The sequence below is a fragment of the Neofelis nebulosa genome, chromosome 2, assembly GCF_028018385.1.
Source record: "Neofelis nebulosa isolate mNeoNeb1 chromosome 2, mNeoNeb1.pri, whole genome shotgun sequence".
Lineage (NCBI taxonomy): Eukaryota > Metazoa > Chordata > Mammalia > Carnivora > Felidae > Neofelis > Neofelis nebulosa.
The window spans coordinates 202244834-202271171 of record NC_080783.1 but is presented as its reverse complement, the minus strand read 5'-3'; the positions used below and the strand labels follow the sequence as shown (position 1 = coordinate 202271171).

The 26338-nt window shown below is 48.7% G+C and overlaps 2 protein-coding genes and 1 long non-coding RNA gene across 12 annotated transcripts in view; 2 read left to right on the top strand and 1 right to left on the bottom strand.

Moving 5' to 3' along the window:
- Positions 1 to 926: 926 nt before the first annotated feature.
- PIGV (phosphatidylinositol glycan anchor biosynthesis class V) lies at positions 927 to 11095 on the top strand. Of its 5 annotated transcripts, none has more exons than XM_058718495.1 (5): positions 927 to 1494; positions 2498 to 2592; positions 4378 to 4512; positions 7890 to 9011; positions 10379 to 11095. In XM_058718495.1, exons 3-5 carry the CDS (start codon positions 4435 to 4437, stop codon positions 10658 to 10660), a joined length of 1482 nt encoding a protein of 493 aa, XP_058574478.1. In that variant the 5' UTR covers positions 927 to 1494; positions 2498 to 2592; positions 4378 to 4434; the 3' UTR covers positions 10661 to 11095. The 5 variants fall into 5 exon arrangements, with proteins under 5 accessions (XP_058574478.1, XP_058574477.1, XP_058574476.1 ...); XM_058718494.1 differs by having other exon boundaries at positions 927 to 1664; XM_058718493.1 differs by having other exon boundaries at positions 927 to 1778.
- Positions 11096 to 15239: 4144 nt separating this feature from the next.
- LOC131505206 (uncharacterized) lies at positions 15240 to 25400 on the bottom strand. 3 transcript variants are annotated; one of them, XR_009258307.1, is made up of 2 exons: positions 25106 to 25400; positions 15240 to 15536 (listed from the first exon to the last, which is right to left on the bottom strand). It is a non-coding gene; the product is annotated as an uncharacterized LOC131505206 (long non-coding RNA). The 3 variants fall into 3 exon arrangements; XR_009258306.1 differs by having other exon boundaries at positions 15240 to 15533; XR_009258308.1 differs by lacking the exon at positions 25106 to 25400 and adding an exon at positions 20658 to 23329 and having other exon boundaries at positions 15240 to 15533.
- ZDHHC18 (zinc finger DHHC-type palmitoyltransferase 18) overlaps positions 23743 to 26338 on the top strand; it is a 29211-nt gene continuing 26615 nt past the window's right edge. For 2 of the 4 annotated variants that reach the window (XM_058718487.1, XM_058718488.1), the window contains exon 1: positions 23744 to 24174. In XM_058718487.1, coding sequence (XP_058574470.1) covers positions 23858 to 24174 — 317 coding nt within the window. In that variant the 5' untranslated portion in view covers positions 23744 to 23857. Of the gene's footprint in view, positions 24175 to 26338 lie in introns of all 4 variants that reach the window. The other 2 variants (XM_058718486.1, XM_058718489.1) reach the window with 2 other exon arrangements.

Here is a 26338-nt window from a genome sequence, read left to right as displayed (position 1 = left end):
CACAAATAGATTTTTGAGAGAATTTGGTGTGGATAGAGGGAACCTTAGGAATGCTGGTCTTTCTCCCTTGTGAATTCACAAAGCAAGTACGGTACACTGCTCAGTTTTGTCTCTGCAAACTGAGTGCTGCTGGGAGCCTCATGGACTTCTAGAGATTCAAGCCACAACCTCAGGCCCCAGTCACGAGTGTGCACCACAGCTTGGCCGATTCACTCAGGGGCGTCTGAAGCTGAGGACAAGTGTCCCTGAAAAAACGGGGGGAGAGTCCTCTCCATTTGTTTCCCTTCTCCAACACAGGACTAAAATGTGATTTCTACCGGATCCACCTTACACACAACAGTACCCTAGGGCAGCTTAGGTCTCAGAGCCTGAAATGAGGGAGAACCAAAAGCTACAGTCCCTGGCCCCCACAGAACTGATGGAGGCTAGTTTTCTCTGCCTGGAGAGATAGCAACCATCCCTTTGTTCCCACCCACGTTAATAGCTGTGGCAGAAGATAAAACCCCTCCCTCAGCCGGGGCTGTGGCCAGAGGCTAACCCAGACCCTCGCTCCGTTCTGGAGGGCCGATAACTGAAACCACAGAAGGCTTTGGAATCCTGAGAAACAAGAAATCCACCAACGGAGAAGGATTTATTATCTATTTCCTTTAAGGAGGGTGCAAAGTTGTTCTAACAGTTTCCGTTACAGGGGTGCCCACCGGCCGCTCCTCCCTAACAGACGGTTTTGTTGAGTTAGCTTCTTTTTCTTCTTCTTTTTGGCCTCACTTCCTACGAGAGCAACTGCCCGAATGAGGAAGAAGAGTCGGGGGGGGGGGGGGCGGGCAGAGGCGGGGCGCATCCTCTTAAGTTTCCTTCATAATCCTCGTTAGCCACCTGAGGAGGTGGGGTTGAGGATCGAAGTAGGACACGAAGTAGGACACGAAGTAGGGACCTGAAGGGGAAAAGCAGGGGGATCCCCCACTTTCCTCACACCCAGGACGCAGAATGCCACTGCTGGCCACAAAAACCCCAAGGCGTTTCTTTCTATTCAGGGAACATCTATTGTGTGCCAGGCCCTGTGCTGAGCTGGGGTTGCCTGACAGCAGGGAAAGTGCGGCTCTCTCCGGCTTCTGCGAAGAGGTCGCGGGGCGGCCCGAAACTCCGAGAGCCTCAGCACACACACATCGGGAACTCAGTGGATGTTTGCGGGATGCAACCCGGGCGAGAGCGCCGACTCTGACACACGGCGGACTAACGGAAGGAGAGGGAGGGGGCCTGAGGCGCGTAAAGCGCCAGGGGGAACTCTTCAGGTGTCACCAAGGCGGGAAGGTGCCAAGGCCGAGGGGCGCGGACTCTTGGGTCCACGCCGTCCCCGCCCCGCGCGCCCGGAGTCAACATGGCCGCCGCGGAAGGGGGCGGGGCAACACCGAGTCCGGGCAGGAGGGGGGCGGGGTCGCCTCGGCGGAGCCAGTGCGCAAGCGCGGGATGCTCGGGGCCCCGGATGGAGGAGCCGAGGTTCGGGCCCCGCCTGGGAGGTCGAGACGGGCCGGCGTTGTGGACCAGGCGCCAGCTCGGGAGCCTTGGAGTTCTCGGGGGAGGGACGCCGTCAAACGGAGGCCGAGGGAAATGAGGCGGAGGTCGCCGAGAAGCGGGGAGCCCCGCCCCTCCGCCATAGCGGCTTCCCGGTGCCGCCTCTTCCTTTACAGCCTCCCGCCCTAGCCTGCCTTCCGGCCTTAGGCCGGGCCCCGCCGGCCCCCTCGGGAGTAGTCCCTGAGCCGTGGTTCCTTTTGGGAGAAGAGGTGCCCACTGTCCATTTAGGACTATGTCCGAGAAGTAAGGGTTAGAATGGGCTTCCGACCCGGCTGGGCTGGCAGAAGGCGGCCCCTGGCTCGCGACAGCCAGCGAGGCCTCTGGCCCCAAGGACCCTGAGTCACGGAAACCTCCTCACTCCACAGAGGATGCTCCAAGGGAGCATCCAAGGGTCCAGGGCTCCGATTCAGGCTCCCCCAGAGTCTCAGATAGGGCCCTCCCTTGCCCTGAGCATACCCAGTAGGAGCATGCGCTGTCTTCGGACAAGTATTGGGCTAGGACTTGGGAGACCTGGGTTGTTGCCCTGGCTGTGAAAGAGCGCATCCCCTTTGGCCCGGGTGAAGGCTGGTCGGAAGACCATGAAGTTCCAGAAGGAAAAAAATGACATTCTCTTTAAATATAGCCTAAGGTGTGTCACTTGACCCCAATGAGCCTTAGTTTCCACATCCATAAAATGGCGATGGTAACCATACTGGCCTCACAGGGTCTGATGAGATCTCTGATGTAAAAACCAAGGAGATTTTTATTATTCACCACTATGGGCATATTTATCTCCCGGGAAGATAGAGTAAAACTAGTTGCCCTGTAAATGTCCTGCCAATTCAAGAGTCTGATTCCGTCAAGGGGTTGTTGGGAAGTGAGGTCTGCAACTAGCCAAGAGGGACAACTCACTGGCTTTATTTTGTTTTTTACTTGGTTTACCTGTAAGCTAAGAGTAGGTTACAAGTCTCCGGTGGTCGCTGGGGCTAGAGCTTGACTCTGGAGAGAGGAAAGGAAGAATGGAAGCCTGGTGAAGAGGCAGAGGTGGGTTAACTGCTTTTCTGTCCCCAACTTTTTCTTCTGCATGTGAGTGGGAAGAGAAGGAAGGGAAAAAGTGAATTCGCTCTAGGATAAAGAATCAGCCGCCGTGTGAAGTTGGCTGTACTTGTTTCTACAATTCCTCTCAACTCAGCGAGTCAGATGCTGGAAATGTTGGGTAGATTCATAAACTACCGCGGCTCTTTGGTTTTTTTCAAAAGCTTGCCTTTGAACTGAATCTTGATGAGCAAACCGGTGTGGCGTTAAGGGCCCCTCCCTTCCTTCGGGCCTCCTGGTGATGGAGTGAGCAGCAGGCGCCCCCTTCTGCTGAGGAAAGTGTACTGTCAGCCTTGGCCAACCTTGCTCCCTTTCTGGAGGAATTGTATTTTCCTGTGGCTTCTGTGACTTAGGTCTTGATCTTACCGTGAGATATGGTGGGAGGAATACTTAAAGCAGCGATTTCATATCCCGAGCCAATGAACTGGTGATGCCATATCTTGTTCTTGCCACTTCCACTCAATGGGAACACAGGCTTGAAATGCCTGTTTATAATGCCAGGCCCTGGGGGTATAGTTGGGAGCAAAACAAAGCCCCCGCCCTCACAAGCAACTTAAATAAGCAACAGCAGTAAGGACGACAAGGCCGAGTATAATGAGAGCATATCAAATAGTCTAGTGAGCATCAGAGAAGAATTCCAGAAACAGGTGACACCTAAAGATGTGATAGGTATTGGCCAGATAAGAAAGAACACTCTTCCAGCCCTCTCCATTAATTTCTAAGTTTTAATATTTTTTCTGTTAGGGATAGTGCATCCCAAATCAGTGAGCTGCCTCTGGTGCTCTTGCCCCCACTTCTGATTTCCCAGACTGGTGTTTGAATGTTCTGTAGGAGCCTTTGCTACTTCTTTCAGCCCAAGGAACTGTTTAAGACCAAAAAAAAAAAAAAAGAAAAGAAAAGAAAAGAAAAAAAAGCCTTAAAGTTCATTCCTTGCCTCAGAATGGCTTTGCAATTGTTTATACATTGCTGCCATTCCAACAAAGAGATGGGGAAATAAGAGTTTTCTCCATCCCTAGTAGTCGACTCTGTCTTCCCCCTAAGTTTGTTTTAGCAATGTGAGCTGGCTGAAGTCCTGCTGAGTGGTGGTTTTCTTTTCCTTCTCCACTTAATTTAACAGACCAGCTGAACACACATCAGAGAGCTAGGCTAGAGTGTGTAGTCATTATGGTCTTCCAGTTCAGTTCTATGCCCCACTTTTGGGACTCTGGTTTGGGATCTAGTTTATTATTCTGGGCAGGAGGAAAAGGGCACACACCAAATAATAGCAACCACAACATGGATTTGCTAGTACTTTTTCACACTTTCGTCCATTTCACCATCATGACAATTTTGTGAGAGAAAATAGTCTGGGGAAAAAAATAGTCTGATCCCATTTTATACGTAAAGAACTGAGGCTCAGAAGGACTAAATGAGACCTTGTGAGCGACAGAGTCAGGACTTGAACCCAGGTCTTTAGTTCCTACATAGAGGCACTCAACAGTCTTTTAAAGGTTTTCTGCGAGCTTAGCTGCCAACCTCATGCCAATCTTCATGTAGAACTTTCCTGACAATACAGTGCTTCAGGGTGATACCAAGTGGGTCCCATCTGCCTTCAAGATGCTTTTCCCTCATCTGGGCCGTTAGGTGGTTGAGTTTGCCATGTAATGCCGAAGGGGGAGTCTCCTGTGAAGAATGCTTTCAAGAATTTACTTTCGGCCCACATGTAATGTTTTCTCCTTGGGTTTTGGAGTTTAGAAACCCGAGGGAGCTCAGTCCTGGCAGCAACACCCCTGAATTCCCGGTGGTGAGAGGATGTGGCCCATGGATCCATCCAGGAAAGAGGTGCTGAGGTTTGCAGTCAGCTGCCGTGTCCTGACTCTGGTGCTGCAGGTCAGTCTCTGATCTTTTGTCCTGAACATGCTGGGCTAGGCACTAAGAATTGTCCCTGTATTCTTTCTGCCTCCCAGGTGTACCCTTCCATGTGGTTGGAACCATAGACACCTATACCTGATAACTCAGAAGTGGTCGGGACTCTTAGAAATGGTCTTTTAAAAAATATTTTACTGACTTTTTATTTTTTATTTTTTTTAATGCTTTTTATTTATTTTTGAGACAGAGAGAGACAGAGCATGAACAGGGGAGGGGCAGAGAGAGAGGGAGACAGAATCGGAAGCAGGCTCCAGGCTCCGAGCCATCAGCCCAGAGCCCGACGCGGGGCTCGAACTCACGGACCGCGAGATCGTGACCTGAACCGACGTCGGACGCTTAACCGACTGAGCCACCCAGGCGCCCCTTACTGACTTTTTAAAGTAAACTTCATGCTCAGTGTGGGTCTCAAACTCACAACCCCAAGAACAAGAGTTGCATGTTTTACTGACTGAGCCAGCCAGGTGCCCCAGAAATGATCTTTTAATCCCTTGTTTTACACATGAAGCAGCAGAGGCCCAGAAAGGTTAAGTGGCTTCCCTAAAGACACACAGCAAGTTAGAGAAGGGCCAGAGTCAGACCCCAGGGTTCCTAACTCCAGAGGTAGTGGGCTTTCTAACAGACCATGAAGTTCTGTAATGAGAGATGCCATTAGGGCATGACAGCACAAGGCATTGCCCTAGAGTCCCCTTAGCAGGAGACTTAGCACTGTGTCAGTCAGTTGAGTGCACGATCCTGAGACACTCTATGTATACTTGGTTACTCAGCAATGTCCCAACTCTTCCCCTGGTATCGCCCCTTGCTGCCTTACCCACCACAACCCTCAGAATGCATTTGCACTCTTACAATTCCCTTTCCCCTCTGAGGCTGGCCTTGATACATATTTTAATCAAATTTCACACATATATGAATTCTATCTGGTGCCTAGCACGGTGCTCAGTGCTTAGTATGTTCTCACTGTGTGTTGTTGAATGGATGCCAACAACCTAGTGATGTTATATTAGCATAATTATGTGTGCTTTTTTTCACAAATGGCACTTCCTCAGGCTCATAGCTGGTTCCTTTCTGGAAACCTCCTTTCTCCCTTCCCACACAATGAGGCATAGCAGCCTCTGCTGGGCCCCAGGTTTAGTTAAAAGTAGCTTCAACTTGGAGACTAGGGCCATTTTCTGTGACTATCTCTCCTGTCCCATTTGTCTGCACTGTTGAAAGTGGCCTGATAAAGAAACTGACCAAAAAGAGAGAGAGCCTTAAAAATGGGGTCATATGGGGAAAATGACTCAGTGATGGCTTTGAACATGGCAGGACTGTGAACTGGCATCTGGGATAGGGAACCAGGACTAATTCCGATGGTGATCTGGAAATGAGTATGTCTCCTCTTCTCTCACTCAGCCACCACAATTGTATGAAGTGCCTACTCTGTTCTGAGTACTGTGCTAGGTGATGAGTATGAAAAGTCTTGGTCTCTTTTCCTTTAAGTAACTGACAATCTAATGATGCAAAAAGACACTTGACAATAATGCTACTTCATCATCCCTCTCTCTCCCCCAGCCCCCTTCCAGCTTTAAAGCTCACGCCTCAAATGATATCCCCAGTTACCCTTTATTGTTGCTGGCATCTCTGTTAATGGCAATTCATTCCTCTTCATTCCTTGAAGATTTTAGCTCCTGACTCACCATTGCTCTTTCCAGAACTGTTGATTTCTTGGTGGTTTCAATATTAATACAGCTGATACAACTAACCACTATCTCCTATCTTTCCAGCTCACTCCCTCTAGTAACCCAGTTCTAACGGTTCTCCCAGCCCCTCAGAACTTAAAATCCGTTGGTTCTACCACTGTTTCACTGTGCCTCATCCACCTTATGGCTTCCATGCCCCTTCTTAGCCAGCTAGATTCCATGGTCCACCAGGCATACACGCATAATTCGCTTGCTCCCTTCTCCCTGGCTTACAACACAAAAGCCCAGTCACAGCTCAGTTTCATTCTCTGTCTACTGCTGCGTCTGCCCAGAGAACACACAACTGTATTGACTAGTCTCTTTCTCTGCAAGATCACTGGCCCAAGTGAGTCTTTAGTGCTACCTGGCAATCTTAGTGTATTTCCCAGGCCCACTCACCCTCCCATTCTCTCAAATTGTTTTGCACATCAGAATCCCCCTGGGGGAGCTTTAAAAAAATGTCAATACCCAGGCTGTATCTCATACCAGTTCAATCATTAACCCTGGGGATAGGACCCAGACATTCAGACCTCAGTAGTTTTTAATTTCCTGGGGTGATTCCAGTGCACAGCCTATTTTGAGAACTAGAGTCAGAGATGACTTATTTTACAAGTTTTCCTCTTTGTTCAAGTCCCTGACACCTTTTCCCCAACTTGCTTCCCTGAGTGAAAACTCAGAAATATAGATGCCATCAGAAATGGCCTTGTGAGTGCTCCCACCTCCTCCGTCACACGCTTGCGTCTGCACCTCTGGGCCTTCACTGCTGAAGTGAGGCTGAACCCAGCTCTCCTTTCCAGGCCCGCCCCCCACCGCTACCAGTGTAGCAGTTCCTACCCCCTTCTGCCTGCTCCAGCCATTCTCCCCTCTCTCCTGCAAACCTGGTGGTTGCCTTTCCACTGGATTGTTCCCATTCACAAATAATTATCTCCCACATTGTCATTCACTACTACCCCATTTACAACCAAACTTATCCAAATAGTTGTCTGTTTGCCTCAGTCTGCCTTCTTCCCTTCTCTGCCAAACCCAGTCCATGAAGTCTGCTGTGTCCTCAACTCTACTGAAATAACTCTTGTCAAACTTACCAGTGACCTACACATTTCTAAATCCAGTGGTCACTTTTCAGTCCCCATCTTCTGACTTCCCAGCAGCACTTAACAGAGTTGATCACTCCCTTGCTTCACTTGGTTCTAAGATACCACTCTCTCCTGGTTTTCCTCTACCTTACTGACTGTTCCTTCTTTATCTTCATTCTGGATCCTCATTGTCGTTCAAGCCCCAACCCTCTAAATGTTGACACATCCAGGGCCCAATCCTCCGATATCTCTTCTCTAGCCATACTTCCTCTCCAGATGATCTCATTCAGTCTCATGCCTTTAAATACCTTCTGTGCACTTATGATGCCTGAATTTACATCTCCAGCCCTGACTGCCCTCCTTACCCTCAGACTCCTAGATCTCACTGCCTTGTTGACCTCTGCGCTGGAATGTCTTAACTCAAATTTAGCTAGTCTAGAACCGAACTCCCGATTGTCCTCCAACAAGTCGGTTCTTCCTCATTTTATTAAATGGTAATTCTTCCCTTCCAGTTGCTCAACCGAAATCCTAGTTCTCCTTCATCCCGCAGGCTCTCTTCAATGTCGTCATCCCAGATCACCGTGCAGAAGCCTTCTCTCCTCCTCGCCTCACCCCCTCGGGCTCTGTGGACCAACTTGTGGAAGGTCTTCTGGGTGGCCTGTCTCACTGGGATGCGGAACACTTCCTGTTCATTGCCGAGCACGGCTATCTGTATGAGCACAACTTTGCCTTCTTCCCTGGCTTCCCCCTGGCTCTCCTGGTGGGAGCTGAACTCCTGAGACCCCTGCGGGCCTTACTGAACCTACGGAGTTGCCTGTTAATCTCAGTAGCATTGCTCAATTCTTTGTTCTCCGTCCTGGCTGCAGTCGCACTTCACGACCTGGGCTGCCTGGTTTTGCACTGTCCCCGCCAGGCCTTTTACGGAGCCCTGCTCTTCTGCCTCAGCCCAGCCAATGTCTTCCTGGCAGCTGGTTACTCAGAAGCTTTGTTTGCCCTCCTGACATTCAGCGCCATGGGGCAGCTGGAAAGGGGCCGAAGCTGGACTAGTGGACTCCTCTTTGCCCTTGCCACTGGTGTACGTTCCAATGGGCTGGTCAACATTGGCTTCCTCGTGTATTCTCAGTGCCAAAGCTTTCTGTCTTCTCTCATGGTGCTGAATCCTCTGAGACAGCTCTTGAAGCTGATGGGCTCTGTGTTCCTCTCTGTGCTCATACTTGGCCTTCCCTTTGCCCTCTTTCAGTATTATGCCTATACTCAGTTCTGTCTGTCAGGCTCAGCCCACCCCATCCCTAAGCCCTTGCTGCAGTTAGCTGTTGACAAGGGCTACCGGATCGTGGAGGGAAATGAGCCACCTTGGTGCTCCTGGGAACTTCCCCTAATATATAGCTATATCCAGGATATCTACTGGAATGTTGGCTTTTTGAGATACTATGAGCTCAAGCAGGTGCCCAATTTCCTACTGGCGGCACCAGTGGCCCTCCTGGTTGCCTGGGCCACGTGGACATATGTGACCACCCACCCTTGGTTCTGCCTTACCCTTGGAATGCAAAGGAGCAAGAAGAGTAAGACCCTAGAAAAATCTGACTCTGGATTCCTCGGTCCTCGGGTGTTTGTGTACCTGGTCCACGCTGCAGCACTGTTGCTGTTTGGCAGTCTGTGCATGCATGTTCAGGTGAGGTGGGATAAGGGTGTGAATTCCTGGCTGGGATAAGGGTGTGAATACAGGCAGGACCCCTTGGCCAGGGACAAGGAAGCCTGCTAGCTTCTCCCATTTGAGAAACCTGCACCTAATTTATTCATTCAACAACTATTTGTGGGCTTTCTTTGTCTAGATCCTGGGTCAGACCACTGAGGAATGGAACACAAGTGAGATAAAGTTGCTGCCCTGGTGGGTCTCATGGTAGAAATGGGGAGACAGACACTTCCCAGATAAAATTCTGGTATAGCGGGATGGAAGAGGAGTTGCTGTTCTGAGATCAAGTATTGTGGAAGCACAGAGCAAAAAATGGACTGAAGGAGTTGAGGAGGGCATCATACTAAGGCTGGGTCCTAAAGAGTAAGAAGGAATGCATTTAAGAAGCAGAGGAAAGCTATTCTGGGCAGATGAAGGGTGTGTGCGGAGACACGAGAGAAGTAGAAGGACCTGATGTGATGGTGATAAAGGAGTAAGTGCAGAGGAGAGCTCGGGACCTTCCCCTCCTGTATGGTTAACACCCAGAGTGTCTGCTTGAGTGTTGACTTGTTGAGGTGCTCTCCCCTCTGGCAGATACTCTGTCTTCAGAGGAGCTCCCTTGTGCCATGTTTGGGGTGGGGGTGGGGAGATAGGAATGGGAAGTGTTTGATACTTTCTATTTTTTTTTTTTATTCCTGGCTGTGGCCCCATTTCCCACATAATCTCGAGGAAGTTGTTTTTCTCCGTGCCGGCCACTCCTTAGCAGTTTCTGCCTCTTGGAGGCGCACATTGGCTGTTTGTGAAGTTCTCTGGGCTGTGTGAATAAGAGGCACAGGGGAAATAGAAAGTAGCATTCTGTGTTTGTAGCTGGATTAACTAGTAGAGTGCGTGCCAGCAAAGCTTAGAGTTTCCAGCTTAGATGAGGGAGGCCATGTGGAGACTTGGCTCTGAACTCCCCTAGAAGGGAAAATGTTGAACCACAGGATTGCCTGCCCCTTTTCCCTCTGTTTTGCCATTCCCAGGGGATGAGGAAACCACTTCAGGTCCCCAAAGCCCACGTCACAGCCTGGTGTTTAGAGTCCAGGCCCTAGGCTAAAATTGGACCCCATAGAGTTTTTAGTATTGATTGGCCCATTACTGTAGTAATTAGCCTGTAGCTGTTTATTTGTAACATTGAGGTCACCCGGCTGGTGTCGCACACAGCTTTATCAGGCAGATCCTAAGTTCTGCTGTGTCTCTTTTCCAGTACAATACATTTCTAGTCATGGGGCTGTAGTTCACCTAGCAGCAGGGAAGTCCCAGGCTGGTCCAGTTTGAAGCATTGACAGTCCAATAAATGTCGGTTTTCCCTCTCTTACGATTTTCAGGTTCTCACCAGATTTCTAGGTTCCTCCACTCCTATTGTGTACTGGTTTCCAGCTTACTTGCTTCAGGATCAAGAGCCACTGTTGAGATCCCTAGAGACTGTGCCTTGGAAGCCGCTTGCAGGGGACTGCCCACCAGGACAAAAGGTCCCCAGGAATTCTATCATGGGACTTTTGTACAACTGGAAAACCTGTTCTCTAGTCACACGATGCATTCTGGGCTACTTCCTGTCTTACTGGCTCCTGGGACTACTCTTACATTGCAACTTCCTGCCTTGGACGTGACCTGGAGTCTCAGGGGTCTGGAAGTACAGATACACACTGGGACTGGCTGCACTGCCCTGGGACCGTTGCTCCGTCCATTAGAACCCCTCCGTCTCTCTCTCTGAAGGTTGGTCAGGACTGGGAGAAGTGTGAGCCACTGGAGAACCCCTGCTGGTCCTGGCTGTGGCAAATTTTAGATTAGTAGCAGCTATTTTCTCTGTGAGTAAAGAAATCATACTCTAGGTCTAAGGTTACACTTGGATCTGTCCCCTCAACCAAGCATAGCAAAGATAGTTGCAAACTTACCACTGACCCACATGTAAATTTAAATGTAAATTGTTTAAATGTCTATTTCATCAAAAGCTCTAGCTGACAGGCTGGTAATAGTCCACACATGATGGCAGAGGCCTGAACAGTGTAGTGGCAGTAAGAAGTAGGACCACCTTTTTAATGGGACATTGTTTCTTTTTTTTTTTTTTTTTTTTCTTCAACGTTTTTTATTTTTATTTTTGGGACAGAGAGAGACAGAGCATGAACGGGGAGGGGCAGAGAGAGAGGGAGACACAGAATCGGAAACAGGCTCCAGGCTCCGAGCCATCAGCCCAGAGCCCGACGCGGGGCTCGAACTCACGGACCGCGAGATCGTGACCTGGCTGAAGTCGGACGCTCAACCGACTGCGCCACCCAGGCGCCCCGGGACATTGTTTCTGATTACTTTTTTCATGATTCGTTCATTTATTTATATGAAAAAACTTGCAAAGATAGGCAAATTAAACAAGTGTTGGTTATGCAGGCAATGAATTACCTTTTTAAAAATACTACAAATTTCTTAGGGAAAAAGTCATGGTAAAAAGAACATTGCACAAAGAAGCAGGAGACCTGGATTGTAGTCCTCTCAGTAAAACCCCACTTACCAGCTGTGTGACCTTGGGAGGGTTTTCACAGCCTTAGTCACCTCTTCTGAAACTGGGGGAAATAATATTATCCTATTGGGAGAGGAGAGGGGATGGGCCATATAATCTAGTAGGTCCCTTTCTGCTCTAGGATCTTAAGAGCTGCCTTAAGCCATGGAATCACCCCAGTCTAAACACCTCATGTAGTGGCTCAAACATGTGAGTTTAGGAGAAAATATCCAATTCTCCTGCTTTCAGTACTTAGAAGGAACTCTCCTTTCTTGGGTGCAACTCTGAGGAGTAACTCAAGTGACCTTTCCTTTGAATGAGGGAAAGCAGCGACACCTGGCAAATACGGCTCCCTGACCTGTGTAAGTAAATCTGTGCCGGGCAAGTAAATGGTCAAAGTGGTGACTGGTTTCCCTGCCCTGCCCAAGTGTCTGTGCTTGCTTGATTGGTAGACTTGGGTCAGAGGAGCCAACCAGGCAGCATGAATTGAAAAATTGTAAGTACAAGGTTGAACGAAATGGTATCTTTCTGGCTCCCATTTGGTTATGAGCCCATCACTGTACTGGTGGTAAGAGCATTGACCCCTCCTCAGCTATTTTTGCTCATTCTTTGAGCCAGGTAAGAGGCTCTGTATCGTCACCACTCGATCCCTGTTTGAGCTAAAAATTCCAACAAGCAGAAATTTCAAAATAGATGGGTAATCATAGCTTCTGGAGAGCACTGAGAATTGGAATTTTGACATGCTCCCTCTGACCATGACAGAAAGCTAAACTTGCCAGCTGAAGGGAAGCTCCTGGCTGAGCCCCAACACCCTCTGTTGGAGCTTCTAGTCAGCCTGGCCAATAAGCATTTCCCATCCATTGCCCCAGCTTTAGCACAGCTGAGAGCATTTGGTCCAGAGTCAAATGCTTCTGAAAATGTACACACAGATTGGGGCAGCCCTCTGCCTTCTGCCAAGACACCCGAGTGCCCTTCTTGGCAAAAGAGGATAACCCCTGCCCTAGTGTCCCTCCAGTTGGCAGAAACCATTCCCTCCTTCCTCACCAACAGCTGCAAATCCACCCCGTGTGCAGGAAGACTTGAGGTCCTGTTTCAGCTCTGTACCGCAGAGGTAGGAGCACTAGATGCTTTGTTTTCATGGATTCTCCTCTTTACCTCTTTTTGGGGGGTGAACAGGACATGATGCTTGCAGACACAAATTCTTTCAAGGACCAGAAACCCTTTCCATTTGTAAATGGAAATCCCACCTTCTCAACTAATACCGAGGAATCAAACTCTTGGTGTTCTGCAAAGGCCTTAATGGTTACATTTGATCATAGAGGAGATAACTGAGGACCCCAGCTAGGTGGACACACCTGGTATGTGACCTGGAGACGGACACAGTTTTCTCTCTGACCTTGGAGGGATCTAGTTGATATTCTCCAAGGATCTAAGGAATGGGCTGATTTTATGGCCAGCAGCTGTCCTTTTACCATCCTATTAACAGTCTTTAATAGTCTGGGAGAGGGACATGAAGGGCCCAAGGCAGGAAGCTTCCTGTTTACCCTAAGGTCTAACAATGCTGCAGCTGGGTTGGGCGTCTACAATTTCAGAGAAAAGTCATTTCCTTCTGAGACCCAGCTAAAACAGAAACCAGACGCTCCATACACCTAAGAAGTAGATGCTTTTTTGTTCTTTAATGAAGGTGGGAGGAGAGGGAGTGTTTGACATGTCTTTACCAGTCCCCTTGAGGAAAAATCACTTCTTTTCTTGAACAGACCTTCTCACCTTCATCTAAAAATGTAGTGTGTGCAAGCTCAAAGGATTTGAAATTGATGGATTCTTTCAACAATTGTTTATTATGCCTGTTTTAGGGACGAAAGGTGATTTGCTATATGTCCTGCCCTCAAATAACCGTCTAACAGAGTTGCTAGCAGATACACAGAAACATTAATCAAGGTAGAAACTGGAAAATTCTGAAGACTGAAGGGCCACGTAAACTTCTTGCTCTGTACCTCTCTACTTGAACTTTTTATGCCAAGGAAGAGTTAAAGTTTTGCTTGTATGCTTAGGAAAAGGTAAGTGAGGTACAGATTAAGTCCTCTGTAAATTCACACAAAGTGGTGATCCCTTCCAGTTTGTAATACCTGAACAGACTTGGCGGGGAAATAACCTTTGAGCTGGACTTGGAAGGACAGAAAGGATTTGAAAGTTAAGGGCAGAGAATGAGTATGGGAAGCAGGCCATGGAACAGGACTGGAAGAAGCTTAGTTTGAGTGGAACTGAGGTATTGTCATTGAGATCTGCGTACTGACGCATAAATGTGAGCCAGATACTGAATCTCTGAGCCTCAGTTTACTCACCTGTGAAGTGTGGAAACACTATCTACCTCACAGATGTGAATAATATCCGTCTCATAGGGTTGTTGTGGAAACTAAATGAAAAGTGTTTAGAACAGTCCAACAAATGAATAGCTGCACTTCAGACTTGCTGAGTTTACAATGACAACACATTCAACACATTCATACGCCAGGAAATGTGGAACTGGAGACAAGGAGAGAGGTCAGGGAGCCATCCACACAGACATGATCATTACAGCAGCAGCCATGATCTCGGATGAGACTGTCAGAAAAGTATAGAGTAGGAGGGCCTAGAAGACCTTGGGCAAGTGATTCAACTTCTCCAAGCCAGTTTTCTCATCCTGAAAATGGGGGTGATAGCACCAACCCCACAGAGTAGTTACAAGGATTAAATGAGACACTAGATAAAGCACTAGCACGACACCTGGCAATAGTAAGAACTTCATGAGCAGTGGGTATTTATCATCATCATCATCATCATCATCATCATCATCATCAAAGGACTAGAAAAAAAATAGGGAAGAGAAAGTTTCAAGAAGAAACAGTTACTAAGATCACCCACTGTTAAGGAAAGGATGGGAAAAGTTATTGATTTAGGGATTAGGGATATTATTCAAGATAGACTAACTGTTGTAATAAACAACTACTAAAACTCAGTGGCTTAATCATACAAGCTCCTTTCTTGTTTACATCATAGTCTGGTGCAGCTTTGGAGAGGGAGGCCTCTTCTACCCAGTCGTTTGGGACCTAGGCTTCTACCATTTTGTGACTCTCCCTCTAGATGCTCAGAGTCCTCTGCTTTCAGAGAGGTTTTAAGAGGCCAGGCCTAAAGGAGATGCACATCACTTGCACTTCGTACCATTGGCTAGAACTCAGTCACATGGCCGCATCTAACTGCAAGGGAGGTTGGGAAGTAGGGTTCCCAGATGAAATACAGGACGTTCAGTTAAAATTTAATTTTGGGTAAACAAATTTTTTTTTCAGTATAATTATGGTTTCAAACATCGCACAGGACATGCTTCTACTAAGAAATTCTTCATTGTTTATCTGAAATTCAAATTTAACCAGGCAGCCTGTATTTTTATTTGCTAAATCTGGGAACCCTACTGGGAAATAAAGTCTGGATGTGGGTTTAGGAAGAAGAAAATACAGATATTTGTGTCACAGTCTGCCTCAGTCTGTCTTTCGGAGCCAAATACCTGTTTTTGCTCTTCTCACAGAGAGAACACACCCCTTCCCAAGGGAGATAACCCCAAATCCCATCTAGTGACTATATTCAGCCTCAAGTCTCTCAGTCTGCTTCTGATTTGGTTCCTTATGAACTGAAAAAGCAAAACATCCAATGGCAGAACAAGAATAACGTCCATAGAAATATCTATTTAGAAAAGGAAAGAATTGAAGATGTGTCACAGTCTCTGATCCAAAGCAGTTCTGAATCTCCACTGGTCAGATTATCAAAGTCCTCTTCCCTGGGGCTGGAAACACTCCTTGATTAGACACTGGTTTGTTCCAGGAGGGACTTCTTTGTCCATTGTTCTCCATGCCTCCTGGCTGTGCCCTCTGGCTCATTGATTATCCTTTAGGGCCGCATCTGAGATGGGCTTTGGGCAGTATGAGCTCCTTGGAGAATGTGCAGGTTTCACAGTCTACTTCCTGCTGGTGCAAGCATGGGGACCAAAAAATTATTTTAAATCACGGCCAGCCAGAGGCACCCATGTGTGCACTCACGGGCACTCATGGGTATGTATATGTTAAAATATACATAACATAAAACTTAGCATTTTAACCACTTTTAAGTGTAAAGTTCAGTGGCATTAGTATATTCACGTTGTCGTCCAACAATCACCACCATTCAGCTCCAGAACTTTTTCATCTTTCCAAACTAAAACCTGATACCCATTCAGCAGTAACCCCCCATTCCCTCTACCCTCCCATCCTCTGACAATCATCATTCTACTTTTGTGTGAATCTGGCCACTCCTTCACAATATTTGTCCCTTTTTGACTAGCTTATTTCACTTCTCATTATACCTTCAAGGTTCATCCGTATTGTATGTAGCCTATGTCACATTTTCCTTTTTATGGCTGAATAATATTCCATTGTAGGAATACACCACATTTTGCTTATCCAAGCATCTGTCAATGGAGCATCTGTCAATGGATATTTTGGTTGCTTCCACCTTTTGGCTATTTATTAATGAATAATGCTGCTATGAATATTAGTAGACAAGTGTCTGTTTAAGTCCCTGCTTTCAATTCTTTTGGGTATATACCCAGCATTGGCATTGCTGGATGATATGCTAATTCTATGTTTAATTTTTTGAGGAACTGTCATGCTGTTTTCCACAGAAGTCACACCATTTTACATTCTGACTAGCAATGCACATGTTTCAAATTTGTCCACATTCTCACCAACACTTGTTTTATTTTATTTTTTAAAGTAGGCTCCATGCCCAATGTGGGGCTTGAACTCACAACCCTGAGATTAAGAGTCACATGCTTTACCAACTGAGCCAGCCAGGTGCCCCTATTTTGTTTTGTTTTAACTAATAGCCATCCTAGTGGGTGTGAGGTGGTGTCTCATTGTGGTTTTGATTTGCATTTCCCTAATGATAAGTGATGTTGAACACCTTTTCATGTGCTTACTGGTGCATGAAATGTATACCTTTGGAGAAACATTCAGATCTTTTGCCCATATTTTGAAAGTCTATTTATTTTGAGAGAGCGAGAGAGAGAGAGAGCATGAGCAGAGGAGAGGCAGAGAAAGAAGGAGAGAGAAACTCCTAAGCAGGCTCTGTGCTGTCAGTGCAGAGCCTGACATGGGACTTGATCCCACAAACCATGAGGTGACCTGAGCTGAAATCAAGAGTCAGATGCTTAGTCGACTGAAGCACCCAGGCACCTCTCCTTTGCCCATTTTTAAATCAGGTTGCTTGTTTTTTGTTGTTTTTGAGTTGTTGGATATTTTGGATACCAGTCAGATACATGATTTGCAAATATTTTCTCTCATTCCATAGGTTTCCCGGTTGCCTCATTGCTTTGTTCATAGTGTCCTTTGATGCACAAAAGTTTTAATTTTGATGCAGTCCAATTTTATCTATTTTTCTCTTGTTGCCTATGCTTTCAAGGTTATGTGCAAGAAATCATTGCCAAATCCAATGTCATGAAGTTTTGCTCTTTGTTTTCTTCTAAGAGTTTTATGGTTTTAGCTCTTATGTTTAAGTGTTTGATCCGTCTGGGGTTAATTTTTGTATGTGGTGTGAGAGAAAAGTCTAACTTCCATTCTTTTGCATGTGAATATCCAATTTTCCTAGTACCGTGTGTTGAAAAGACAGTCTTTTCTCCATTGACTGGTCTTGGGGCCCTTGTTGAAATCATTTGACCATATATGCAAAGTTATTTCTTTTTCTTTTCTTTTTTAAAAATGTTTTTTAAAATTTATTTTGAGAGAGAGAGAGAGCGGAGGAAAGGCAGAGAGAGAGAGAGAGAGAGAGAGAGAGAGAGAGAATCCCAGGCTTGATCCCACAAACCATAAGATCATGACCTGAGCTGAAATCAAGAGTCAGACACTTAACTGACTGAGTCACTCAGGTACCTCTATGCAAGGTTATTTCCAGGCTTTTAATTTTATTCCATTGGTCTATATGTCTGTCTTTATGCCAGTACCATACTGTTTTGATTCCTGTAGCTTTGTAGTACATTTTGAATATTTTTTTATGTTTATTTTATTTTTGAGAGAGAGAGAGCCAGAGCATGAGTTGGGGAGCAGCAAAGAGAGAGGGAGACCCAGAATCCAAAACAGGCTCCAGGCTCTGAGCTGTCAGCACAGAGCCTGATATGGGGCTTGAACCCACAAACGGTGAGATCATGACCTGAGCTGAAGTCGGATGCTCAATCGACTGAGCCACCTAGGTGTCCTGTAGTACATTTTGAAATCAGGAAATGTGAGACCTCCAATTTTATTCTTGATCAAAATTGTTTTGACTGTTCAGGGTCCCTTGAGATTTCATACTAATTTTAGGCAGACAAAGGTTTTTTAAAATTTGGTCTCATGGATTCTTTGGCAATACAGTTACCACAAAGCCTTTTTGGCATATAAGTCAGAGTTCTCCAGAGAAACATAACTAATGGGATATATTAAGTGTACATATGTGGGGTACATATAGATGGGTACAAGGGAGAGAATTGGCTCATGATTATGAGTCTGGGAAATCCAAAATCTGCATGTTAGGCCAGCAGCTAGAGACCGTGGAGGAGTTGATGTTGCAGTTCAAATCTGAAGACAGTCTGCTGGCAGAATTCCCTCTTCACTGGGGGAAGTCAGTCTTTTTTCTATTAAGGCCTTCAACTGATTGAATGAGGCCCACCTACTTTATGGAGAATAATCTGCTTCACTAAACTCTATTTAATGTTTTGGGTTTTTTTTCAACTTTTTTTTTTTTTTTAATTTATTTTTGAGACAGAGAGAGACAGAGCATGAACAGGGGAGGGGCAGAGAGAGAGGGAGACACAGAATCGGAAACAGGCTCCAGGCTCCGAGCCATCAGCCCAGAGCCTGACGCGGGGCTCGAACCCACGGACCGTGAGATCGTGACCTGGCTGAAGTCGGACGCTTAACCGACTGCGCCACCCAGGCGCCCCTAATGTTTATTTATTTTTGAGAGAGAGAGAGAGACAGAGTGAGATCAGGGGACAGGCAGAGAGAGGGAGACACAGAATCCGAAGCAGACTCCAGGCTCTGAGCTGTCAGCATAGAGCCCATTGTGGGGCCCAAACCCACCAAACGTGAGATTCATGACCCTAGCTGAAGTCAGATGCTTAACTGACTGAGTCACCCAGGCGCCCCTAAAGTCTGCTGGTTAAATGTTAATCTCACCTTATGAGGTGTCTGGCTGGCTCAATTGGCCGAGCAGGCGACTCTTGATCTCGGGGTCATGGGTTCAAGCCCCACATTGGTGTGGTGATTACTTTAAAAATATTAAGAATATAACATTTCTGAGCCTAATCCTGGGTGGCTCAGTTGGTTAAGCATCTGGCTCTTGATTTTGGCTCAGGTCATGATCTCACAGCTCATGAGTTCGAGCCCTGTGTTGGGCTCTACGCTGACAGTGTGGAGCCTGCTTGGGATTCTCTCTCTGCCCCTCCACCACTCTTTGTCTCTATCAAAAATAAATAAATAAACTTTAAAAATGTTAAACTCACCTTAAAAATACCTTCACAGAAACATTTAGAATAATATTTGACCAAATATCTGCATACGGTGGCCTAGTCAAATTGACATACAAAATTAATACAACAGGTTTCTGTTCTATTTGCTTCTAGTCAGATCCATGTGACACTAACCACCCTCAAGTTCTTTCGTAGATAGAATTCTCAAGCTAATATATTTATTTGCTTCATCACCCCTTGCCTCATGCTTAATGTAATGGTGGCTACACCAAAGTCACGTGAAATAATAATTGGGAAGTCCACACTCTTCGGCTGATACTTGCCTTACAGGTGCTCACATTTTTCAAGACCCTTTTCAGTCTTATACTACTTATTGTCTAAACGCAGTCAGCTTTTCTGACTCTGAAAGTGCCATTACCTCTGGACTGTCTATTTCCCTTCCATCTCTGCTTGAAAACCAGCTAATTCTCACCTAACTTCACCTCTTCTAATACTTTATAAAAGCGCTCGGGCTAGTTAGCGAGTTGCTGTCTCGCAGCTCTAAACCCACCCTCTGCTTTCTATTATGAGATCGGGAGCCGGGGCTCTGCAAATCACATTTCTGCTCTGTCAGCGGGCTCTGTATTTGGCTCTGCCAATAAGGGCCACTAGAGGGAGCCAGTGAGTCCAGAGGAGGAAGAGAAGCGCCCTCCTGTGTGCTTCCTTTTCCTGTGAGGTCACTGTAGCGACGCCCCTTCACCTGGGTGGCAGCAGTGCCTTCCCGTAGCAGCAGCTGAATCCACTTTGCAGATTCTTTTCAACGATTTCAGAACCAGCTTCACGGTGTCCCAGTCAGAGACACCAGCGCCAGCCAGGTGGCACTCCTTCCTCAGCGGTGTTGGTCCCTCCTCCATGCGCAGAGACACCAGACACCAGCATTAGACACAGGGGTCTGAGTGTCAGCCCTGTGGAGCCCCTCTTCTCAGTTGCTAAGTTTGAGTGATTCCAAATGCTCCCCTTTGTTCTCCTAGCCCTACGAGCTATAGATGCCTCCTGCTGTTGCCGCCTCCGTGATCTCTCAGGGTTGTCTTTTTACAACTTTAAAGTTGTCTTTAGGGGCACCTGGGTGGCTCAGTCCATTGAGCGTCGGACTTCGGCTCAGGTCATGATCTCGCGGTCCATGAGTTTGAGCGCCCAGAGCCCCGCATCCGGCTCTGTGCTGACAGCTCACAGCCTGGAGCCTGCTTTGAATCCTGTGTCTCCTCTCTGCCACTCCCCTGCTCATGCTCTCTCTCTCAAAAATAAACAAACATTAAAAAATTTGTTTTAAGTTGTGTTTAATAACTTCCAGTTATTTAGCTACAGCTTTATACCTAGTTAACGGTTCCAACTGTTCTTTATACTAAATCCCCTCTATGCAATGACTGGTATGGTTCTGTCTCATTGGCTGGACCCTGACTGATACAGAAATTGGTACTCAGGGGGAGTCCCAGAAAATCTCAAAAGACAGGAATAGGGATCTGGTTTGGTTGTGTCATTGGATTTCAGGGTGCTGAGCTCCTTGCCGATGGGAAACACAATGCGACGAATCCACCGCGTGCTGTGGCATCATGATTAATCAAATTATCACCTGTGGTTATTTGTGATGGAGTGCCAACTAAAGCAAGTGCCTTGGGGGCCCAAGTGATTGTTCCACTTGACTGTTATGGCAGTGATGATGACTACAGGAATGCTTCTGAATGCATCAGAGTTCTTGCAGAAAGAAAATGACAAGGTTGGATCTTTAAACTCTCCGTCTAAGTCACAGTCAGAGAATCAGAGAGTTTCCAGGATAACCATAAAACAATGTCTTATTTCTTCTAGCCCCCAGACTTATCTGCTACAAATAGAACAAAATATTGTGCATGTTGGGGCGCCTGGGTGGCTCAGTCGGTTGAGCGTCTGACTTCAGCTCAGGTCATGATCTCGCAGTCTGAGTTCAGGCCCCGCGTCGGGCTCTGTGCTGACAGCTCAGAGCCTGGAGCCTGCTTTGAATTCTGGGTCTCCCTCTCTCTCTGCCCTTACCCCACTCATGCTGTCTGTCTGTCTGTCTGTCTCTCTGTCAAAAATAAATAAAACATAAAAAAAATATTGTGCATGTTGCACAATTACATCAGTTGAATTCAGTCTTATTAAATCTTTCTGGTGATTGAGAAGGACTGGGACCCTGAAACTTGGAATGAGGACATCTAGTTTGACTCTCAGAGTCTCCTCCATTCTACTAGCAGATGGGAAGGGAGCAAAGATCAGCACTTGGGACTTCTGTGAGCCAGCTTGTCACTTCCACTCACATTCCATTAGCTAGAATTCAGTCACTTGGCCACACCCATCTGTAAGAGAGGCTGGGAACTGTGGGTATTGGTGAGAATGAGTAGTTTATGCCACACTAAATGGGTCATTAGTGACATTTAAGATAGAAGGGTTTTTTTTTTTTTTAAGTTTATTTATTTATTTTGAGAGAGAGCAGGGGAGGGAGAGAGAATCCCAAGCAGGCTCCGGCACTGTAGTGCAGAGCCTGATGCGGGGCTTGAACCCACAAACCATGAGATCATGGCCTGAGCCAAAGTCAGATGCTTAACCGACTGAGCCACCCAGGCGCCCCTTAGATTTTATTTTTAAGTAATCTCTACACCCAGTGTGGGGCTTGAACTTACAACCCAAAGACCAAGAGTCACATGCTGTACGGACTGACCCAGCCAGGTGCCCCAAGATAGAGGTTTTAGAGGAGTGATGTCAACAGAGGCTAAACTGAAAAAAGTCAAATGAATGGGTGGTATGCAAGTGGTAGCTACTCTTTAAATGAGAGAGAAAAAGATAAACCTGACTCTAGAACGAGGAGGGAATGCTGTTTCTGTTATTGATATTTTAGTTTCATTTTGCCTTTTAATTGATAGAGGAGAATAGAGTGTGTGTTTGCAGTCTGTATGAACGGAGAGCGACATGAGTGGGCATGAGTGGAGGCCTGGCCATGGGCAGAAGGAAGCCCACGTCTTTAAGACGAAAGGAAAGGATCCATGCAAATGGGGGAGATTATGAGGTAGAGAGGAGGAAGGCTGAAATCAAGCAGGATAGTTTGAGTTTCTGGAAAGTGACAAGGAGCAGGCAAAGGTGTAGGGCTGCAAAAGAACCCAGTTGGGTGGGACAGCAGGACTCTTTACTGAAACCAGTATGTCCAGTTTTTAACTTTGTTCTACAGCCAAGGAGCAAGAGGGGAAGAAGCCCACAACATGGTTCACTCCAAGGTGGGGCTCATCAGACCCAGGATCTTTGGCACCAAAGGCATGGCTGGGCAGCCTCTGGCATGTGTAACAATTAGTGATCCTTGAGGTCACTGTTGTTACCTTTCCACCCCTCTGCATCGTGTATTTTGACTCTCTTTTTTACTCTCTCCTATGCTCGTCTCCAGCTCTCCCTTTTCCTATACTTTTCCTTAGGTTTTCCAGTAACTCCAGTGTTGTGGACAGACCCTAAGGTAACCCCTAGTGATTCCTGCCTCCTGCTATTCACATCTTTTTGTGATTCTCTCTTTTTGAGTTCGAGTGGGACCTGCGACTTTCTTCTCACCTATAGAATATGGCAAAGGTGACGCGACGTCATTCCTGCTACATACATAATAAGTTACATTATGTGAAACTCTGACTTAGCACACTGGAGTCAGACTCTCCTTGTGGGCCTGATGAAATAAGCAGCCATGTTGGAGAAACCCACATGGCAAGGAACTGTGGGAATCTCTAGGAACTGCAGATGGCCTCTGGAACCTGAGGGAAGCCTCCAGCTGACAGCCAGCAAAAATCTCAGGCCCTGAGTCACAGAGTCTAAGGAAATAAGTTCTGCCAACAAAACCTGAGTGGGCTTGCAAGTGGATTCTTCCCCAGTTGAGTCTCCAGATGAGGATGCAGCCTTGCTGATACCTTGACTGCAGCCTTCTGAGACTCAGAGCAAAGGATTCAACTGACTGGGTTGGGGCTCCAGACCTGGAATGTATGAGATAATAATGTGTATTGTTTTAAGCCACTAAATTTGCGATAATTTGTTACACAGCCATTTGGAAAGCAAACACACCCAAAATTCTCGAAAAATACTGAGGCCTGTGGCATCAACTCTACATCAACCCAGATATCTAGATAACCCTTGGTCTGGGTCCAGATCACAGATCTGGGTGAGGGAAGGTCAGGATGTGCCACACACGCCCACTGGGCATTGTGAACTCCAAGACAGTCGTTAACAGGCCCCTGGGTTTCAAAGCAGATTGTGTCCCCACGCCCTCCCCTGCCAGTCCCCACGCCCTACCCCCCCACCCCCCCACCCCCAATACCTATCCAGTCAGACCTCAGAGATGGGTGAAGCCTGGCCCTGGAATTACAGATTGCCAGAAGTAGATCAAGAAGTCCACCACTCGAATCTCGGCGCTTGGCAAGGTGCCTGGCACACAGGGGACACCCAAAAAATGATTTCATTGCAAGGGAACAGAGGGCGCCCGGGAGCGCGCATCTGCTGCCCCGTCATCTTGCAGAGGGGACCGCCGCGGCTCAGGGTGCGCAGCGGGGCCGGGGCCGGCCGCGGGGCGCGAGCGCCATCCCGGGCCCAGGCGGAGGGGGCGCTGCGGCGGGAGGCCGCGCGGGGCGAGGGCGGGGCGGCGGCAGGGCCGCCCCCAGCAAGCGAGCGCCGGGCGCGCGCGCGCGCGCGCGCGCCGCCGCCGCCACCGCCACTACCACCTCCGCTGCTCGGCCCCGGTCCCGCTGCGGCCCGGCCGGCCCGTGGGGCGCGGAGCCGAGGCCCGCGGCCGGCCGCATGAAGGACTGCGAGTACCAGCAGATCAGCCCCGGGGCCGCCCCGCCGCCCGCCTCCCCTGGGGCGCGCCGCCCCGGTCCAGCCGCGCCCCCCGGCCCCGGCCCCGGGCCCCCGCCGCCCGCCAGCGCGCCGCGCTGGAGCAGCAGCGGCAGCGGCAGCGGGAGCATCGGCCGCCGCCCGCGGCGCAAGTGGGAGGTGTTCCCGGGCCGCAACCGCTTCTACTGCGGCGGCCGCCTCATGCTGGCCGGCCACGGCGGCGTCTTCGCACTCACGCTGCTGCTCATCCTCACCACCACCATCCTCTTCTTCGTCTTCGAGTGAGTCCCGCGGTGCCCCCGGCCCCGCCCCCTCGGGCGCCCCCATCCCTCCGGTCCCCTCCGCCCCCTGCCGCGCACTCCGCCCGCCCGGCTCCTCGGCGAGCACTCCCGCCCTTCTGGTCTCCCGCTGGGCGCCCGGTCCACTCCGACCTCCTCGGGCGCTCCACCCTTCCCTGCACCTGCCAGGCACTCTCTCCTCCCTGCTCCTCCCGGGCCTGCGTCCTCGCCCGCTCAGGATCTGCCCCCAGGCCTTTCCAGTCCCCTCGCGTGTCTCTCATCGGCCCTGGCCCTCACCACCCACCGCCCCAACCCCACCCCTACTGTCCTTCCTCCCTCGCCCATCTGGATGCTCCATCCACACGGGGCCCCATCGCCCCATCCTCTGGCCTGTCTCCTGTCCCTCCCTGCCTTTCCCTGGCACCCTGCCTTTGCCAGCCTCTGCCAGGAGCCCCATACTTGCCAGTCCCTGCACCGACCCATCCTCTCTTCCCTCTCAGAACCTGGCTCAGGCCTCCCGGATCCCCTGGCCCTCACCTCTCTGCTGGACCATCTCTTGGCCAGCCCCTGCTTCTTTCTGACCCCTTGAGGCATCTTTGCTTTATATCCCTTCCAGACAACTTCTGAATCTTTTCTGTGTCCTTTGGCTTTATACTACCCATCACAATTCTCCCAGCTGCCTCCGTGTCCCACCAGGGTCCCTTTTGGGGTCCCCTGTCATCTCTTACTCTCAGACCCTTCCCCCTTCCTTTCACCTCAGTCATTCTCCCTCTAGGCCCTCAGGCAATCTTCCCAGACTGCTTTGGGCCTCGTAGGCCTCCCTTCCCTCTCCAGTACCTTCCTTAGTTTCCCCAGTGGTTCCAGTCCTTCCCTCTGACTCCGGCAGGTCCCTGCCCCCCACCCCATGTACCCCTGGCTTTCTTTGCATTCTCACCATTCTGGAGCAAACCTCTGGCCTGTCCCATGGCAGGAACAGCTGCAGTGCCTTGTTATTTTTCAAGAGAGTCCACAGTGCTTTGGTGTGATAGGTCCTGTTTGCCCCTGTGGGGTTTTGACCTCTTTACATCCCCAGTGACCCAGGGTAGGCCCACACAGTAGCTCCCTTTTCTGGTTGGAGGAGGAATGCTTGTCACTTCCCAGAAGTTTTGCACTCCACCTTTGGTCTCTAGCTTGAGCCGTCTGCTGTGTGATCCCTTGCACACACACTCACACTCACCCACACAGCTTCCCCTCCGGGTTCTCCCCCATCCTTTGTGGTCTTGCTTAATTGTGCGGTGTGGTTAAGAACTCCATCTCTGGAGCCAACAGACCTGGTTCAAATCCCAGCCCCACCACACACTATCCGCGTGACTCTGGGATAGTCCCTTCACCTTGGAGCCCTACTTTCGTCATCTATAAAATGGGGTTTATAATAGGTTGTCATGAGGGTGGCACTATGTCATGTGCGTAAGGTTTTAACCAGTAACAAGCACTTAATGCTGGCTGCCGTTACTAGCTGTTTTCTTCACCATAAAACACGTCCTAAGGGCCTGTGGCCGTGTTAAGGCTGCCACAAAGACGCCACCCCCAGGTACCCTCTCCAGCTGCCAGATCATGTATCTGCAACCTTGGGTTTCCCCTTGAAGCAAGGTGAGGACTTCCTACAAATTAGCTTCTCCCTTTCACCCTTCCTTTCTGAGTCAGGGTGGATGAAAAGTTCCAGGAAAATATAACACGCAGGAGCTCTGGGGAGCCCCCAGCCTCCAGTGTGTTCCTTGGACTGAGTTTCAGATCCACCTTGCTGAGCTGACCCGACCCGACCCGACCCGCATGAGTGTTCTGAAAGTTCCTTTTCCAGTACCTCCAGGGCTGCAGCCTGAGCAGGAGGAAGTTGACCGCCCCCACCCCCCCCACCCCCCCCCCGCCCCCAGTCCTGTGACACTGAGGCGTGGGATTCAGTTAGTTCAGAAGCAGGATCTTCTCTGGGCTGCGTGGGTATCTTGACTGATGACAGATTTGTCCCCCAGAGAAGGGAGAAAAGAGGACTTCTGGGTTCAGGGAGGGCTTGTGAATCATCTTGCCTTGTCTCTGCCCTAATTCACTTGGGCTGGTGGAGTTGGCAGGAGGGTTTGGGGTTTGGGCTCAGACCTCCCCTGGGTCTAGACTGGGGTGTTACCTCAGTAGGGAC